This window comes from Brachycentrus maculatus, unplaced genomic scaffold, assembly GCF_059751285.1.
Source record: "Brachycentrus maculatus isolate JH-2025_06_01 unplaced genomic scaffold, ASM5975128v1 h1tg000027l, whole genome shotgun sequence".
Taxonomy (NCBI): Eukaryota; Metazoa; Arthropoda; class Insecta; order Trichoptera; family Brachycentridae; genus Brachycentrus; species Brachycentrus maculatus.
The window spans coordinates 669,045-687,056 of NW_028280781.1; the positions used below are offsets into that span (position 1 = coordinate 669,045).

Consider the following 18,012-nt stretch of genomic DNA (forward strand, 5'->3'; position numbering starts at 1 on the left):
ATATTTAAATCGTAATGTTAATAAAAAAAATCATGCTAAATCAATAAAATATTAATTTATATGTGTTTATAGTTTGCTCATTAAGTGAAAAAATTATAATTTATTTGAAATTTATTCATAATTAAAAAAAAATATTTATTTGAAATATTTAAAACGTTTAAACCTTTTTTTAATAAAGAAGTAATCTGAATGGTTTGAATCCATATTTATATTGTTTTGAAAAATGTATATAATTTTCACCAATATGCAGTTAATTACATTCTTACAAAGAAACATTCTCCTTATTATAATATTAATCGTTCACTTTGTGTAGTACCACTTATAGTTTTATATAAGGTTAACGATTAAAAATACGGAGAGTCTTAACATTTTTGTTAAAAAAAATACTGCTGTTGCATTTTAAAAAATATTTATGTAAATGCTGATGTAATCAACAGTATATCATACAGTATTAACATTGTTTTTTTTTGTAATAGTGCTTACGTTGTCAGTTTAGCTCGTTCAAAGTTTGGTTGACAAACGCGATGATTCCATTATTGTTAAGTCGTGCAAATTAATACGTCAATTATCCTCCCCTATATTAAATTCCGTCAGGTTCTCTATAAGCTTTGAGGGAAACACAACCCCTTGAGTTCGCAAGAAGTGTTATTGCACATCATATATTATTTTTATCCTCGGAGTGAAATACGTCTTGCGTCAGCTGCAGAGATCGTAAAACCTTACGGAGTCTTGTTAACCCTAACTTACCCCATCTGTGAATGTGACCAACATCACACCGACCCCCTATTCATACTGTTATACAAACAAGTTATAGTTATACGATTCGTGGTCCTATGTACGGAGGTCTAATCTAAAGCCAAGAGAGTTTTATAAAACAGAACAAAAAAGTAGCGCTTTTTCTTAAAGGTCTGATAAAACTACCCCCAGAGCGACTGTAAGTAAGGCAGAAATATCTAATTGTTTTTTTTTTTATCAGTTAATCTCCCCAACTACAGGATTACGTATTTGATTTATATATTTTATCGCCTGGTTGAGTTTAAACGTTCATTGGACAAACCTATATGGCCTGCTGATTTAAGACATCTTTAAGATAGCCGTGTTAAATAATTACAAACCAAATATAATAGAACTAGCAAAACGATTGGATTTTTTTTTTATCGAAAAACGACTCAGTTTTTTACTGTTTCAATATTGGAAGGACTTAAGGATTTTATCTTTTGTCTTATCTTTTTTATCATTGAAAAGAAACGCAATATATCAATAATTCACATTATTTATAGGGATAGTGTAAAATACACATCCATACTAAAAGTTTACCTATTTCGTGTTACTCATGAATGACATTAATTTCTTAATATTTTGCGTTTGCATGAATATTGTAATTATTTTATAACATTATTTTTGTTGATGATTAACTAGTTTTCTAAGATATTGGAACTTGTCTAGAGGAGTATTGGTATTCGTGATCAAGTAAGGAAAGGCCGAAAACACATGAATCAAAATAAGACACAAAATAAGCCAAAAAAAGACACAAAATAAGACAAAATGCCAAACTTTAGAAGTGGGACGGAAGTTCTGGAATTGCATTGCAAAACAAGGGACAGTCCATTTTCTTCTCTTAAGTTTTGTGTAGTTTTCTCATCACTAAGGCAGAAGCTAAGAATAAGTCACAGCCGACTGTCCTACACGATCCTAACAAAATGATATTAAGATAGAAAAAATATTTTTCGGAATAAAACAAACTTTAGTAAGGCAAATAATCACTGAAACTCCAATATAAGAAAATAAAGTGTACATTTTACACTGTTTGTAAACTAAATACAGACGATACACATTTTTAATAGGCATTTGCATACTAAAAATGTGTTTTGAAATTTCAATTCAATTAAAATATGATTTAAATCATAAATTCAAAGCTTTTGTCCTTGAAACAATATTCTTTTCATTTATTTTTTCATGGAGTGTAATTTACTAATTTCTATAAGTTCAGCATAAGGATCATAATACAGGTCGTTTGGAGTACATTGCATAAGATATTGTGTAAAAGATATAAGGTCCTGAGACCATATTTTGTTAAAATGGTACTAAATTAATTAGCATATTTAGTTATTTTTTATTCATTGATTTGGCAGTAACTTTGTGGTAAAATCTATCAATTTACAATTAAAGCTTTACTTGGTAAGTACGCTATTTCTAAAAACCTATTGTGTACGTATTTCGATGCATTCCGCATCATACGGTGTTTGAAAATGATGAATGCAACGAAACGCGTGTCACAATAGTTTTTAAGGAAGAATTGTATTTACCAAGTAAAACTTAAATTTAAAATAGATAGTTATTTTTATTAAGACAATTGTTATTTCATTTATATGTAAAGATATTGATAACTTAATTTTACAATGATAATCTTTTTTTTGCCGCATCTTTAAAAATCACTTAGCAACTTTGCAAAGACGATCTTTCCGAAATTGAACTTTTTTGAAAACGTCACTAATGAAATCTTTAAAAAAAAAAATTTGAGTAATATTGTATAATGTATTTACTTATTAACATGCTAAGTTTTCTTACTTATATGGGTATCATTATATTATGATTAATATTTAAGATGACTATATTAACGTATGAAGTTGTGGAAGTGTAAACAGGGGTGACATGTGGTCTCCGAGGGACATTGTATAACTTTTACTATGATCCCGGCAGTAAAATTTGTCGTGATTTGTACATAAATTTCGCAAAGTATCTCCTTCATTTATAGATCCAGCGCACGCACGACGATTTCTAGACCCTGCTTCAATTCAGATCACGAAAGTGACGAGGTTCCATACAAATCAGTCTTTGGTGAAATTTATTTTTATTTTTATGAATTAACAATGTTTTTGTTAACTTTATAATTGAATGTTTAGCTGTCATTGGATTAAGTGTAGTCAAATGATTCTTTACTCAGAGATTACTGTCAAGCCATTTGAAATTCATGATTATTTAATAAATACCACTGTTTTGCCAATCTACTGTTACACATATTTCAATCATTTTCATTTTCAAGGTAAAATGACGTGGGATTCATCGAAAGACGTGTCAAAATAGGTTTGTAGAACTAGTGGTATTTACCAAGTAAAACTTAAGTTACAAACGGGTAGATATTACCACTGCCGATTAAATGAATGAAATTACTATGTAGTACTAATATTTGATACTCTGTCAATATTTAATATTTCATCAGTATGATTTTTTGAAGTATCCCGTTTTCATTAAATTCCCTTTTCCAACCTATTTGAGTATTTAAATTAAGGAAATTGAAACTTAATAACGTTGAACGAAGTATTGCTGTAGAAAATCGATGAAATTACAAAATAAAATGACATTACCATAAACAAATTAGTTTTCGCTTAGTTATGATTTCGTTCATTCATCTGAAGATTTCTGAATACGTGTTATTCAATAACCAGTTTTTGTATTTCATTATTTCTTATATATTAACATGAAACACATATTAAATTTTTGTGTTGATAATAATGGTTTGATAATTTTTAATATCAAAATACGTCATTTTAGAAATTTTTGTTGGTCGCTATAACTAGCTCCATATAATTCGATGGTTTCCAAAGACTGCCCTTTCAGTAATGTAAGATTTTATATGGAAATGTAACATTTTTATTTTATGGCTGACTCGATAACGATCGCCGGAAATGCCTCTTTCTTACTTTGCTCGAGAAATGAAAGATTTCGGCGACTTGACGAGACGTTCCAACACATTTCCATAAGACATTAAAGATTCCTATTTCGTCCTTCGGCATAAAATGACCACTGAAAATACGGATTTAACATTTTTATACTTCGTTTATGATCCTCAAAATTTAGTATTTTTACAAAGTAACTATAAATTTTTCATAAAATAATAAAATTTAAAAATAGCAAAATCATTATGTGTGGTGTAGTTATGCCTGTTTAAAGCACACCGTTACGTTGGACTAAATCGTCACAACCGAATTAAAACAGCTACAAGAGACATTCGTTACAAGCGATTTGATAATTTCAATTAAATGCCTCCATATCATTGATTTTTAATAATAATTTAGGATAAAGAAAATTGAATATTTTGTATTTCCAGTTTTGTCTTAGCCAGATTATGTACGTACTCATTTAAAAATAAATATGAAATAATTGATTAATGATACTTTTGAGTTTATTTTTGTTAAAAAGACAACTTATCTGCACGTGTATATATAAACTCCAATGTATATTTTCACTTTTTGAGAAAAATCTCTGTTGTTCTCAAAACTAGATGCTTTACATGAATATAATCAAAGTTGGTTTCATGTTTTATTTTTAAATCATCATATTTTTCCATAAAATTTATGTCAAATTAGCAAAAAATATATTATTTCGATTTTTAAAAGTATTTTTAACGTTGTGGTATGGTAATAAATATAGCACTGTCCTTAACATTCATCGTTTACATTTTGTAATACCACTTAAAAACACACCTTCACGACTACCGTTTCAGGAATAACCATTTCATTAGTTTACCAGTTTTAAGTGGTTTTATACAGATATATTATATATTTTAAGGAGAGTGAAACAATCTATTTTAGTAATTTTTTAAAATTTTAGGATTAAAAAAACTTGATATTTTTTTCTCAGGTCGTGGAAGATTGGAAATTCGTTTCCATGGTCTTGGATCGCTTCTTCCTGTGGGTGTTTACTTTGGCCTGCATCGGAGGAACCTTCGGCATCATCTTCCAGTCTCCATCTCTATATGATACAAGGATCCCAGTGGACCAGCAGCTTTCTGGGATTCCTCTCCGAAAGAACAACTTCATGCTTCCCAAGGACATCGAAAGGATTCAACCGATAGCCTAATCTGTCAACTTCTATTGATAATTTAATATCACTTTCTTGCTGATAACTCACTCGAAAGGAAAATAGAAAAACACGGTAGATATCTATTTGTAAGAATTATTTTATAAATTGAATAAATGAATAGGAATATAATCCAACTATTGAACTGTATGTAGTATATTACATTTTCCACTAGTACTTTTCCTTATAATATAGCATTTATATCACTTTAAACACTCTGTAGATACAATAAATGTATAAAGTATCGCTACCGAGCCAATGGTCTTCCTCAATATTTTCAAGTTAACTAAAAATAACAAACATTTCTAAAAAACTTTACCCCAAAATATTTTTTCCGCATTATTTTTAAATATAGATAAATATATATTCTTCTTTTTGAGAGAATTGGAATTAATAAAAAAATAGAGTGTTGATTTATCCCGCCATTTTGTTGTTGTTTCTCAGGAATCTTAAAAAAAAGACGTTTGAAATATTAATTATTTTAAAGTACGTAACCACTTACTTACGATACGATGTTTTTAACGAACGACTTTGATGAGAATTGATAACAGTTACTGGCTTGAACCACAATTAAAAAAAAAAGATTTCTTTGATTTCATTACAACCATATGAACCACACGAAAAAAAAAATTTGCATTTTGAAATTTTTTTTCACCGTTAACGATTATTGTCCCACTGATATTTAAAATATAAACAAACTTATTAATTAAGTTTCACCTACAAATCATATTTTTTATGAGAATGAAGTTACTAGATATGTATTTAATTAATCTTATCTATCGAAATTCTAATATTTGTTATGCATTACTTAATATTATATAAAAAAATAAATTCTTAATATTATATAAAAAACAAATATAACTTTGTTTTGAATATTGAAAGCATTAACTTTGTGGATCATCTTGATATATTATTTCGAGAAATAAAAATACTTTGTGTTCTGATCCACTCACATGTGGGTGGATCAGAACACAAAGTATTTTTATTTCTCGAAATAATAAATATAACTTTACTACCTTTTTTAAAAATCTTTCATAGATCTTCTTAATATTGATTATTGCTAAACGTTTGTTACAGTAAATAAATAAATAAATAAATTCAGACTGTTACATTTACTGAATTAAGCATCAATTATGTATACCTTAGAAATAAAAAAATTGTATTATACAATGCCAATGTTACAATACAATAAACCTCTTTAAAAAAATTCAACAACTCTTATTTCCACTATCAATCCATGAATTATTATTTGAGGATAATGCGACCTAACAGAGTTTAATGCATTTGGGAAAAAACTGCCATAAACAATCTCTCAAGAAAAATATAATCCATGACAATGGACAAAAATAGGAACGGGATATGAAAAATCAAAAATTGATGTCTAAGTAAGGGTAAGAACTGGAGTCTGTAGATGAATAAATTATAATGATTAAAGAAAACATTTGGTACCGGGCTGGATCATTCAGGAAGCCAGACGAATATACCTTTAAACTGAAATACTCTTATTTTATTTATTGTTTCGGCATTAACATAGTGGTAAGACATGTTACACTGATTAAAGAAAACACTTGTTTTTTACCACTTGAGTTTTATTATAGACTACATGTTTCAGAAGTTAAACTTCCACCATTCAAGTCTGTATAACTTCTGAAACATGTTGTCTATAATAAAACTCAAGTGGTAAAAAACGAAGTGTTTTCTTTAATCATTATAACATGTCTTACCACAAAGTTGATGCCGAAACAATAAATAAAATAATAAATTATAAATTAGTCACAAAGAAGTTACAAAAAGGTAACATAACGGAACACAGGTCACATACATGTCACACACGTGTAGATAAAAATAGAAGCGGAAGAAGACCCAGGAAAACTTGAGATGATAGAATATTTTAAAAACTTTGAAGAGTTATATGTAAAGAAGATGCATAAATGTGAAAGACGCGTGATTGTAAGTTGTTTGCAATGACAGATTTGTGTGGCATTCTATTCTCTCTGCCTACACCTTCAAGAAAGCGGCGTAATTGTTCATTACTACTACTAAACCATATCCGCTCCCTAGGTGGAGCATATGGAGTCCACAAACTGTCTCCAGGCTTTTCTGTCGGCTGCCAGGTCCCTTGCATCCTCCCAAGTCAGATCCTGTTGACGAGATGAAGTTCTGACGAGAGCTGCCGACGAATTGTCAGCAGTGGTAATTGATTATTTATAAAAAAAAATATATATATTTTTTTTTAAATTCACTTGGATTCGAATTTTTTTCTTCATACAAAAAAAACGAAAAAAAATTGAAAACCAAATAAATGAATTTCCATTTTATCTGATGTTGTTTCCCATAAGGGGTGGTATTCCAAAATAAAACATTTCCAACCCACGTTCCGGATTATTGAAATACTCTAAATGTTATAAAAATGTCGGCAACCACGTGAAATATTTCCTAAGCCGGTACGAGGGGAATGGGATGATATTTCGTGAACGTCGCGGGAGAAACCTGAAATGTTTGGAGTGCCGTTTTATCCGGGCCATGTTCTGAAGCTCTACTAGAAGTATTACGAGGAGCTCTTAGCTCATTAAAATTTCCGCCAGTACTTCAGTACTCTAATGCAGTTCATCCTAAGCAAAAGTAATACCATCGGTCAGAAACTTTTTACGGCCATTTTTAAACCAAAAATTTAAAAAAAAGTTCAAATACTTGTTCACAAATTTGGGTTTCTCATATTAGGACTTATTTTCAATAATTTAAAACTAGAATAATATACCTAAAATAAAAAAAAACTACTGCAAAATTGAAATAAATATTTAAATGAAAGGAACAAAATTAAGTTAAAAGTAAAAAAAAATCCTTAATTTATATGTACCTAAACTTAATAAAATTAAGCAACTTTGTTTTAACCACTTTTTTTATTATAAGTACACTTTAACCTACCGGTTTCGACAAGAACCTTGTCATCATCAGGGTGTATTAAATTCTAAAACATTAAAAACAATATTTATTTTTAATGTTTTATAATTCAATAAACCCTGATGATGACAAGGTTTTGTCGAAATACTCATAATTAATTACATTCCCTCAACAAAAACTTCCACACACTCCGTAAAAAAAGTGTAATTAAAAAGTGGTTATAACAAATTTGTTTATTTTATAAAGTCTATAAAATGTGCTCCAAAGTATCTGCGAAAAACATTCATGAAAATATATGAACCTATTTTAAAAATTCATGCAAACACTGGAGCTCTCATCGGACAAATATCAATGACATCCTTTTTGTATAGTTACGTAGTTTATCTATTATTTCATCTAACCTTTAAATATACAGATATTGACAAGATAAAAAAACGATGATCAAGATATATTTCGATTTTTCAATCTCAAAAAATTCAGTTCATCAAAACGGAAAATAAACAAGTAAATATTTATTTTATTCCTGTGCAAATAACCCCATAAAAAAGTATTTTTCTCCAGCTGAAAATGCCTCACCAATTCAACGTTCACTGGATTGACTCGGTTATCAATCAATGTATTTTGACTAATTGCAAATATTTGCTACAAATACGTTCCAACTCAAAATGTATTGCAAATTTCACCGTTTTATCGTTGTTTTATGAATATCAAATAATCACAGCTTTTTGCTTTAATATAATGAATAATTTAAAACAATATGTACAAGTATTAATGGATTAGCTTCTCTATTTATGCATATACATACTTTGTAGAAGGCCGAAAAATCGAGATCAGTGCTGTACCTATGGTCCTAAGGTAAGGTAAGTCCAGGGATATATTGAATAAATATTAGAATGAAAAATCAATGATTTATATAAATGTATTTAAATATATATATATATATATATATATATATATATATATATATATATATATATATATATATATATATATATATACATATATGTATATATATATATATATATATATATATATATATATATATATATATATATATATATATATATATATATATATATATATATATACATAAATATATAACATTATGCAAGTTAACAAGGATAGTTACATAAATTATAATTATATAATACATTAGAAATTGTAATATTTTACTTTGAGCTTTTTACTTTTTAATCGCACGTGATGAGAAAAATATCAAAGAATTTATTTAGGTAGATCCATCTGTATTTAATAACAAAATATCACGATTTTCAAAACTAGTAATTCAGTCTTCATAAATTGAAATACAATCCTGGTTTTCGAAGATCTCCTTTTGCAATCCCCATTCACATATTATATATTAAAAACTTTGGAAAGATTTTTCGTCAGATCCGGTAAGTCCACCATTATCTCAGATAACTTTTCCGGGTTAAGTTTTCTTCCGGATTTCCCTACCCCTTAACTTCAAAACAAATATTTAGAGAAACCTTTGAATGAATTGACTATGTTGGATTTTAGTTCACATAAACTTTTATTGCATTTTATGACTTGAATTATCTTCATATTAAATTTTCTTACCAGAATAAATACCTCCTCGGAAACTTGGTTTTATTAAAGATAGACTTAAAATTATTATTGTAGCTAGTTTATAAAATAAAAGTTTTTACAAACATTGGTATGCAGTTCTGAGTACTCTATTTATTGGTCTTATTCTTATTTTGCTGTATTTACTATTTCTTCTTAACTTCCATCACTGTATAGTATAAAAAATATTATTTTCTTCGCCATCTGTATTCTATTAAACAAATTCAAGGAGTGCAAGATTGATCACCATGTTAAATACAATTAATTAAATATTGAGCTCACATCGCATTAAATATATCAATGAAAAAAACATAAGGTAAGAAGCATATTTAAAATAAACAAAAGAGAAAATATAAAAAATGAGAAAATATGAAAAAAACATAAGGTAAAAACAAAATAAGAAAATATGACTAAACACTACATTTATATCTTTCTATAAAGTATTTTTTCAGATCATTTACTTTGTGTCAGGCAGCTGGTTAATTTGGGTAAAGGCAATATATTTTAAGGACCTAACTCCAAATTTAGTAGTGTTTATCAGCTCCACATGCATTTTGTTATGTCCTCGTGTATTATGATTATGAATTTCTTTGTTAAAAATCGGTATGGTATTGCTGTGAGTATTGTATGTAGGAATAAGGCAAATATAATAAAACACGAGTCGATTCTTATACCAATGTATAGGCAGGCCACTAGAAGGGACAGTGAACTGCGGGTGACGTCTCGGCCATCCCTGATATCAAAGAACGTTGAATGAGGTTTTTACCCTGAGGCATGCGCCATAAAAGGCTATTTAATAAGAAAATGAAAATATTTTAAAGGCTTTGTTGTTTCGCTGATCTATGAAAGAGTTTTAAAGGACGTTTGAAAAAAAGGTTTTACGTTCTAAAACTTATGGTATTTACTTGTATTGGATTACTGATTTGAAATTGAAAAAGCTTGTTGCATTGATTGATATAATTAGATATGTTACATCCCTCAATTCTTCTTTCATTACTACATTACTGTATTTTCTGACACTTATCTGCAGTTTATGGTGTATAGGGCACTACATTGTATTAACCACTCGATCGATCGAAGGTCATCGATCACTCCTGCGCTTTAGAGACCAGGCCAGGATAATATTTCATAAATATTAGAGTGTAAAATCACTAATATTTATTTTCATCGCCCCTGGGAATTTCTAATGATGAGCCGCTTAGGCTCACAGAAATAGTATGAAAATGAAATATTCTTGTAAATTTTTTATACACAAATATTTATATGTAAAAAAATAAAAGTTATTTTATTTGTAAAATCTATCCGCCTCCGTAGTGTAATGGTCAGCACGCTCGGCTACCGTTCTGGAGGTCCCGGGTTCAATTCCCAAGGGGGGTAAAATAAATATAAGTGATTTTTTCACTGTAATATTTATTCAATATTATTACCCTGGACTGGTACCTAAAGCGGAGGGCTGATCACCTTTCCTTCATGTGTAAACGATCAAGATAACACTGCGTTTATATGACGCAGTGCCCTATGCATCATTGGGGTGCGGATAGGGGTTTTATTTTTATTTATACATGTAAAATTAAATGCTCTCGAATAATTGAAAGTGGTAACTGAAAAGTCTACATATTCGTATAATGTAAATAGTGTGCTTACTTTACATCCCAGTAACTATATTCTTAAAAGTAAGTATTTCAATAGGATGCCAGTTTTGGAATCAATCTGCCTGAGATGTCGACTCTGACAGGATTCCCCTTGTCTCGGATAAGCAAAGAAGGGGTACCGACGCATTCCTGTAGCCCTGGTAATCATTGTGTCAACCCTTTTCCTTTGAACAGTCCTGTACTGTGACATAAAAATGAGAATTTCAGTATTTTTTTTTCAAAGAATATGTAAGACTGTAAAAGTCTGGGCATTTACAGGGCTTACGACCGTCATATGCTTGTAACGTGCTTATACGTGTAAAATTCACCAATTCTACCCATGATTGACAACCACACTACGCAAAGCGAAGACTTTCTATTTGTATGTAAGGTCCAAATCATGGATTTAGTTCACATTATAAGCTACATAAAAAATGACAATCATGCTTTCATGTGGGGAGTCTTTGCTTAATAAAAGCTTTCCCAATACCAACATAGATGGCGGTAGTGAACTCACATGAATTGTATTACGACTTAGATCAATATATCTATGAATTCCGAAAGTTAAGAAGTGGGGTTTTCAATCATGGGTAGAATAAGTGAATGTTACTCGTGTGTAAAGTGATCACTTAACCAAAACTTATGACGGTCGTAAGCCCTGTAAATACTCATACTAACATATCTTGCTTATAGTGGCAAAAAACTCTAAAATTCCTGTTTAAATAATCGACGTTATTTAAAGCTTTAAGCTCGAATAAAATACCCGCTATTGAACTTTAAGTTGAATTTACTTGACAAATTAAATTTGACAAATTAAAAAATACTAAGAGTATTTTAACAGTTTAAAGAAGGTTGAAAATTTTATAACAATGCATCATTAAGTCAAAATTGCATATTTTCGTATTAACGTTTTTTGATATCAACAAAATTGTATGAAATAACTCCTAAGCGGAAATGATCCAGATTTGTGATCAAGCATTTGGACGCACTAAAAATGATGTAAATCCTAAATTGTGATCACGCTCTGCCTTCGTAGCGTTTATCTGCCCTCTTAAATATTTGTAATTTCCGTTTCTTTGGTCCTTCTTCACGCGTGAATTTACTGCGTGGTTAATTACACCTTCGGGATGATTCTCGCGCGGCCACCCCGGCTCGGCTGAATAAATCTCTGCCTTTATTGCTATTAGGGACAGGCCGCACTAGGGCTCATTCTGTAATGTGAGGTTAACAATGCCCTGAAAGAGATTATATTCTTTCAGTTGGATCACGTAGAGATACGCAAAGAAAATAATGCCATGCTAATCGCAGACTTTCAGCGCCCACAAAAGAGGGCGTATAAAAACATGGCCCCATGCTCCGTGCAGTGTTAATTATATTTCAGTCAGTGCGAGGAAAACAATAGCAAATCCAAATCATTTAATATTCAAGAAAAAAAATGCGATTATAGTTTTTGTTAGTGCAATTTTTATTAAGAAACAATTATAAAACATTTATAAACATAACATAAAAATTACACATTTCACTTTTAACATACAAAGTTGCGTTTTACACAACTTCAATATGTTCACCTCTCAAAGCGTTTAATATTAATATAAAAATGATATTTTTAGTACGTTCAAATCTTTGTTCATCAAATGTTCCTTGTTAGATAGGATACATAAATAAACTAACTTATTGTAAATAAATGAGATTAGTTTTATTTTCTCATTTGTTCCCTTTAAATAATATTCATCCCTTTTGTTTTTTTTTAATGTATATTTAGTGTAACATTTATTGTTTTATATAATAAATTTCGCCCTGTGTTTTCTTATTTGTTTTTCAGTATTGTTAACTTAATCCCATGTCCCAAAATGAGTAATGTAAATTACTCTTTGGGAATATTATATACGTATGTAATATGTTGAAATAGATGTTAAAATATTGTACATTTACGTAAAAGAAAATCGATAAAAAATAGACAAAGTTTTGATTAATTTCTTGAATGTTTTCCGCGGATACTTTGTGGCACATTTTATAAACTTGTAAAATTAATTAAGTTAGATTTAACCACTTTTTTATTTATACAATTTTATTAAAGTATTGATTCTATAAGAGCAAAAAGTCGGTGAGAATTTTTCATTTCGAATTACGCCTAAGTGAGGAATTTAGCTATACACTTTTTTCCGACTTGTTTACAGCGTGAAAGTGAATAAACTTGAGTTTTAGAGGGCTCCAAGTAGGCAAGTGCGATTTTTCCATTAGAAGAAGTGGCGGTAGATGAGATTAACGATAATGCATTTGTCCCGAGAGAGCGCGGGCGTGGGCCGACGGGTGTGGGGCGAGCGAAGGGGTAGCGAGATATTTTTATTGCCGCCGCTTGAAAAGTAGACAAGTCTCTTTATATTACAGACCCGCCGCATTGTAAAACCGCGTTTCAGCGACAAACGGATTTAAAGTGATGTAAGACGTTTGAGATGGTATAAATTTAAATATTTCATACAATCACCCGACTTAAACTTCCGCAATCCCAAATGTACAACGAAATTCAACTCTAATTTTCACATCTCGGATGTGATTCTCACTAGGAACTAAAGATACATACTTCCTCAAAACGTTTGTCCTTGATATTTTCAACGCAAGGATTTAAAATTTTCAGGTCTTAGAGAAAATCGACAAAATCTCTCTCATTATTTTTTCTTAAAACCCTTATATGTACCCCATGGTCCATAGGGCACTGCATCATTTCTACGTAATGTAATGTTGATCTTTAATTGAACGAAGGTAAGGTGATCAGTCCCACGGGTTTTTATCAAGTTCAGGGTGATACCAAATAAAAATGACAGTGAAAATTTATTTGATCTATGTTGACCCCTTGGGAATCAAACCCGCGATCTATGTAAAATCGTTGTATTTTTCAGTGATGGGTAGGTACTATATTAGACTTAGAAAATACTCATAGGTAGGAAAAATAGTACGAAAAATGTGGTTAGAATTATTGAAAATTAAAATATATGAACAAAAGTCGAACAAAGTTTGTTTAAATGTAAAATGCTAGTACATTTTGAAATCAGATCAGTTTTTTTGTATGAATCTTAAAGGAAGTGATTTTTTTAGACGTGCAATGAATGGATGAATGCATACATAAACAATTATTTCCATGAAAGCTCAAACGGTGAAATACGTACAAACGTATACGACTATATGAGTATGTTTAATCCCTGAAACGTTTCTAGTATGAAACATCGCAACTTTTCTATCGGAAAACTTTTCAATAGATAACTACAGGATTGGTTTTCCACGTCATGTTATTTGAAAAATTACACTGAAGGATTTAAATTATTTTAGTTGCTTTAATTTGATTTATTATTTTTCAAAACAAATTGCATACATAAGTCACATATATAATATTTCCGATGAGTAATTTCTATTTCTCATTTTGGGACATGGGATTTAGGTTAACAAGATTGGAACACAAATAATAATGTTACATAAAAGATTTATAAAAAATAACCAAAACTAATACATGGCCAAATATAAAAACAATAAACAGGTATAATAAATAGGCACAAGAAGCATATTTAAAATAAATAAATGAGAAAAATATAAGGTATAAGGCATATTTAAAATAAACTAATGAGAAAATGAGAAAATATAACAAATGAGATAATATAAAAAACATAAGGTAAAAAAAATAAGAAAATATGACTAATTACTACATACATATATATCATTCCATAAAGTATTTTTTCAGATCATTTATTTTGGATCCTCGAATGGGTTCTAGTTTATATATGTCATGTAGATGATTATGTTTTAATTAAACATATTTTTAGTTTTTAAAAACATTGATTGAATATATGCTATACCCGGTCACACATTGCCATGCCTCAGGCTAGTAGAAAAGAAAGAAAAATTACACCCACATTTCACAATGCTAGTGAAGCAATAAAAAAAATGTTATCAATAAGTATGCTTGCCGTCATGGCACTGCCATTGCGATCATTGATTACTTTCGAAGGTTAAAATTATTTAATTACAAGGAAAATGAATTAATATAAAAAAATATTCGGTGCAAGGGAAAAGTAATTTTTATTTAATGAGGTTTTTTTATTTTTTTTAAGGAAAAAAATATATTTGTTTTTTTTTATCGTTTACAAAAATAATTTCTAATAATTTATAATATTTATCAAGAGGCTTTTTATTAGAAATAGGTATCAAATTGTGGTAGAGTGAGTTCAAATAGTTTTGGTTGGTAGGAAGATATTGCTTAATAGCATGAAGCCCGCCAATATACTTATTTATTTTCTGTACATTAAGTTTAAATAAATAAATAAATAAATGTAAAAAAATTCTGACTCAAGAGTCCGCGACACTAACCACGGGACCACAACCCGACACAATTGAAAACGCTAAGTAATATTAGCTAGCGATAAGTACACTATCCGCCACGAACGATATTTAGTTATTCTCAATATTATTAATATTTAAAGCATTTACTTTGTGGTTAGTCATTTTTACTTATTTATTTTTACAAAAATGTTAATAAAATTAGTATATAACCACTCACCGAGATTTTTACGTCTACCGGTTTCGAGACGTACCCGTCTCTTCGTCAGGACAATCACTAACACAGCATGCAAACAATACTACCCTTCACCACCATAGCACCATGTACACACTCAAAACTACACAAAATGTCTAACACATGCGATTTTTGGTAATAATAAATGGAGAAGAATAATGTTTATAAATAATATAACGAATAAAGTAACTAAATATTTACCAAAAAATATAAGACCGGCATTTTATACTAAAAATAATATTGGGAAAATCCTTTTAAATAATAAAGATAAAAATAATATCCTAGACAATTCTGGTATATACTAATTAACTTGTGATTCATGCCCTTCTAAATATATTGGTAGAACATCGCATAATTTTAATACCAGAATAAAAGAACACATACGATGTCTAAACAATAATAACTTCTCCGAATTTACCGATCACCTCATAGAATCAAATCACGTCTTCAAAAAAGACACGGGAGTAAAAATATTAAACACTAATAATAAAGGGTTAAAACTAAATAATATGGAGATTTTTTATATTAAGAAAGCACTTAAAAATAATATTCCTCTAATTAATAACCAAATAAATTTTACATATAGTCGATATATAGATCGATATTGATTCGACATCGGTTAAACACGATTCGTCAATATCCAATTCGAACCCCGCCCACTCCTTTCATCCTACGAGTATATAAGTTGATTCGATTACAGGTCTAATTTTAATGTACGTTTAACCTCGGCTCGTAACGCATGTCTGTATTGAACACTATAGTGCATGTTGGTCTTCGGGTCGACCAAAAATCGCATGTGTTAGACATTTTGTGTAGTTTTGAGTGTGTAAATGGTGCTATGGTGGTGAAGGGTAGTATTGTTTGCATGCTGTGTTAGTGATTGTCCTGACGAAGAGACGGGTACGTCTCGAAACCGGTAGACGTAAAAATCTCGGTGAGTGGTTATATAATAATTTTATTAACATTTTTGTAAAAAAATAAATAAGATATTTAGTTATTTATCTGTTGCTGTGACGTTCAAAAGATGGTGCTGCCATTGAGGTTAAAAGTATATTTTTCAAAAAAGCATTCCTGTCACAGCCGTATTTATTATTGTGTGCATCGTCGTATTGAAAATTCAAAGGGATCAGTGATTTATTTTCAGATATTTAATATATTTTTAATTAAATTGAAAAGAAGTCTATATTTAAAAAAAATAGTTGCATAAATTGATTGGGGAAGGTATTTTTATTAAATTATATTTTAATATAAATTTGTAAATTATTATCAATTACTGATTATATTCGTTATGGTAACTTTTTGATTATGTTATTTTGAGTAGGTTCTATTTTGAAGATATATGGTTTTCTTTGGCTTGTTTATTTGACTCATAAAGGTTTTCACCCACAACTCTTCCACTAATTGACCGTATAAACAACAGAAAGTAGTGTACCTTGTATTATTATTTTTCTTGCCGTATAACAAATTAACGTCAAAGATATTTATTATCATTGAGTATAAGTAAGTATTATTTGTTCTTTATCGAAATTGTAGTGGACCTTTTAGCCGATAAATAAAATCAACATATTTCACAAGTTTCAAGAGGATTGGTTTATGTGAAAAACTACCCCTGGAAATATTTTGGCTGAGAGTTTTTCCAATCGCCAAAGCCATTAGACTGATTAAAACGTTCAAAGAGATGTGGATCATATTCATGCACTCGTACTTGTTGAAAGGTATAAAATATTGATATCAAAAAGCCGTTAAAAGCAAAATAAACTGCAGGTTAAGTACTCATTTATGTGTATAACAGATAAAAATCTGCAAAGGAATTATAGTCTTATTAATATTATTTATTGATATCAGACACTGGATTATAATATACACACAGCAGCATAAGCGGGAGCAGACCCCCAGGAAGACCACCTATACGATTTAGAGATAGTTGGTCTTCCACCCCACAGGAGTGGACCGGAGAGTGACAGGACATAGTCCTAAATAAAGAGAAAGAAAAAGAAGAAGGCACAGGATTATTCCACACAAATAAAAACTTCACCAATATTTCAATTAATGGCGCTAAAATCAGCTATATTTTCAGATGTATTGATGATTGCACCGATATGTGGAAGGTTCTGAGATTATTGCATATATACTGGTTTCAATAATTCATGCAATATGGATGTCCGATAATGAGGTAGAATGGTGAAATTTATACAAGAGTATAAAGCGATCGTTTATGCCAGCCAGGTCGTAAACCCTGGGATGCTCAGACGTCCATCTTCCTTCCTTAAAATAAGAGCGATAGATTTTTCATATCAAGTTGAGACACTTTTAGAATTAGAATACATAAAAAATCAGTAACATTTTAACATCTCAACATAGATGATGAAAAATATGGAAGTCTGGGAAATAACAGGGCTTACGATCTCTCATAGGCTGGCCAAGCACTTTACACACATGTAACTTTCACCGTTCCACCCATGGTTGACCGCACTA

At 29.9% G+C, this 18,012-nt stretch overlaps 1 protein-coding gene across 1 annotated transcript in view; it reads left to right on the forward strand.

The window, feature by feature from the left end:
* nAChRbeta2 (nicotinic acetylcholine receptor beta2) overlaps positions 1–5,160 on the forward strand; it is a 51,602-nt gene extending 46,442 nt beyond the window's left edge. Inside the window, exon 11 of the mRNA XM_088270631.1 lies at positions 4,642–5,160. Within this exon, the coding sequence (XP_088126757.1) occupies positions 4,642–4,860 (219 nt within the window). The 3' untranslated portion in view covers positions 4,861–5,160. The remainder of the gene's footprint in view (positions 1–4,641) is intronic.
* The last annotated feature ends 12,852 nt before the right edge of the window (positions 5,161–18,012 follow it).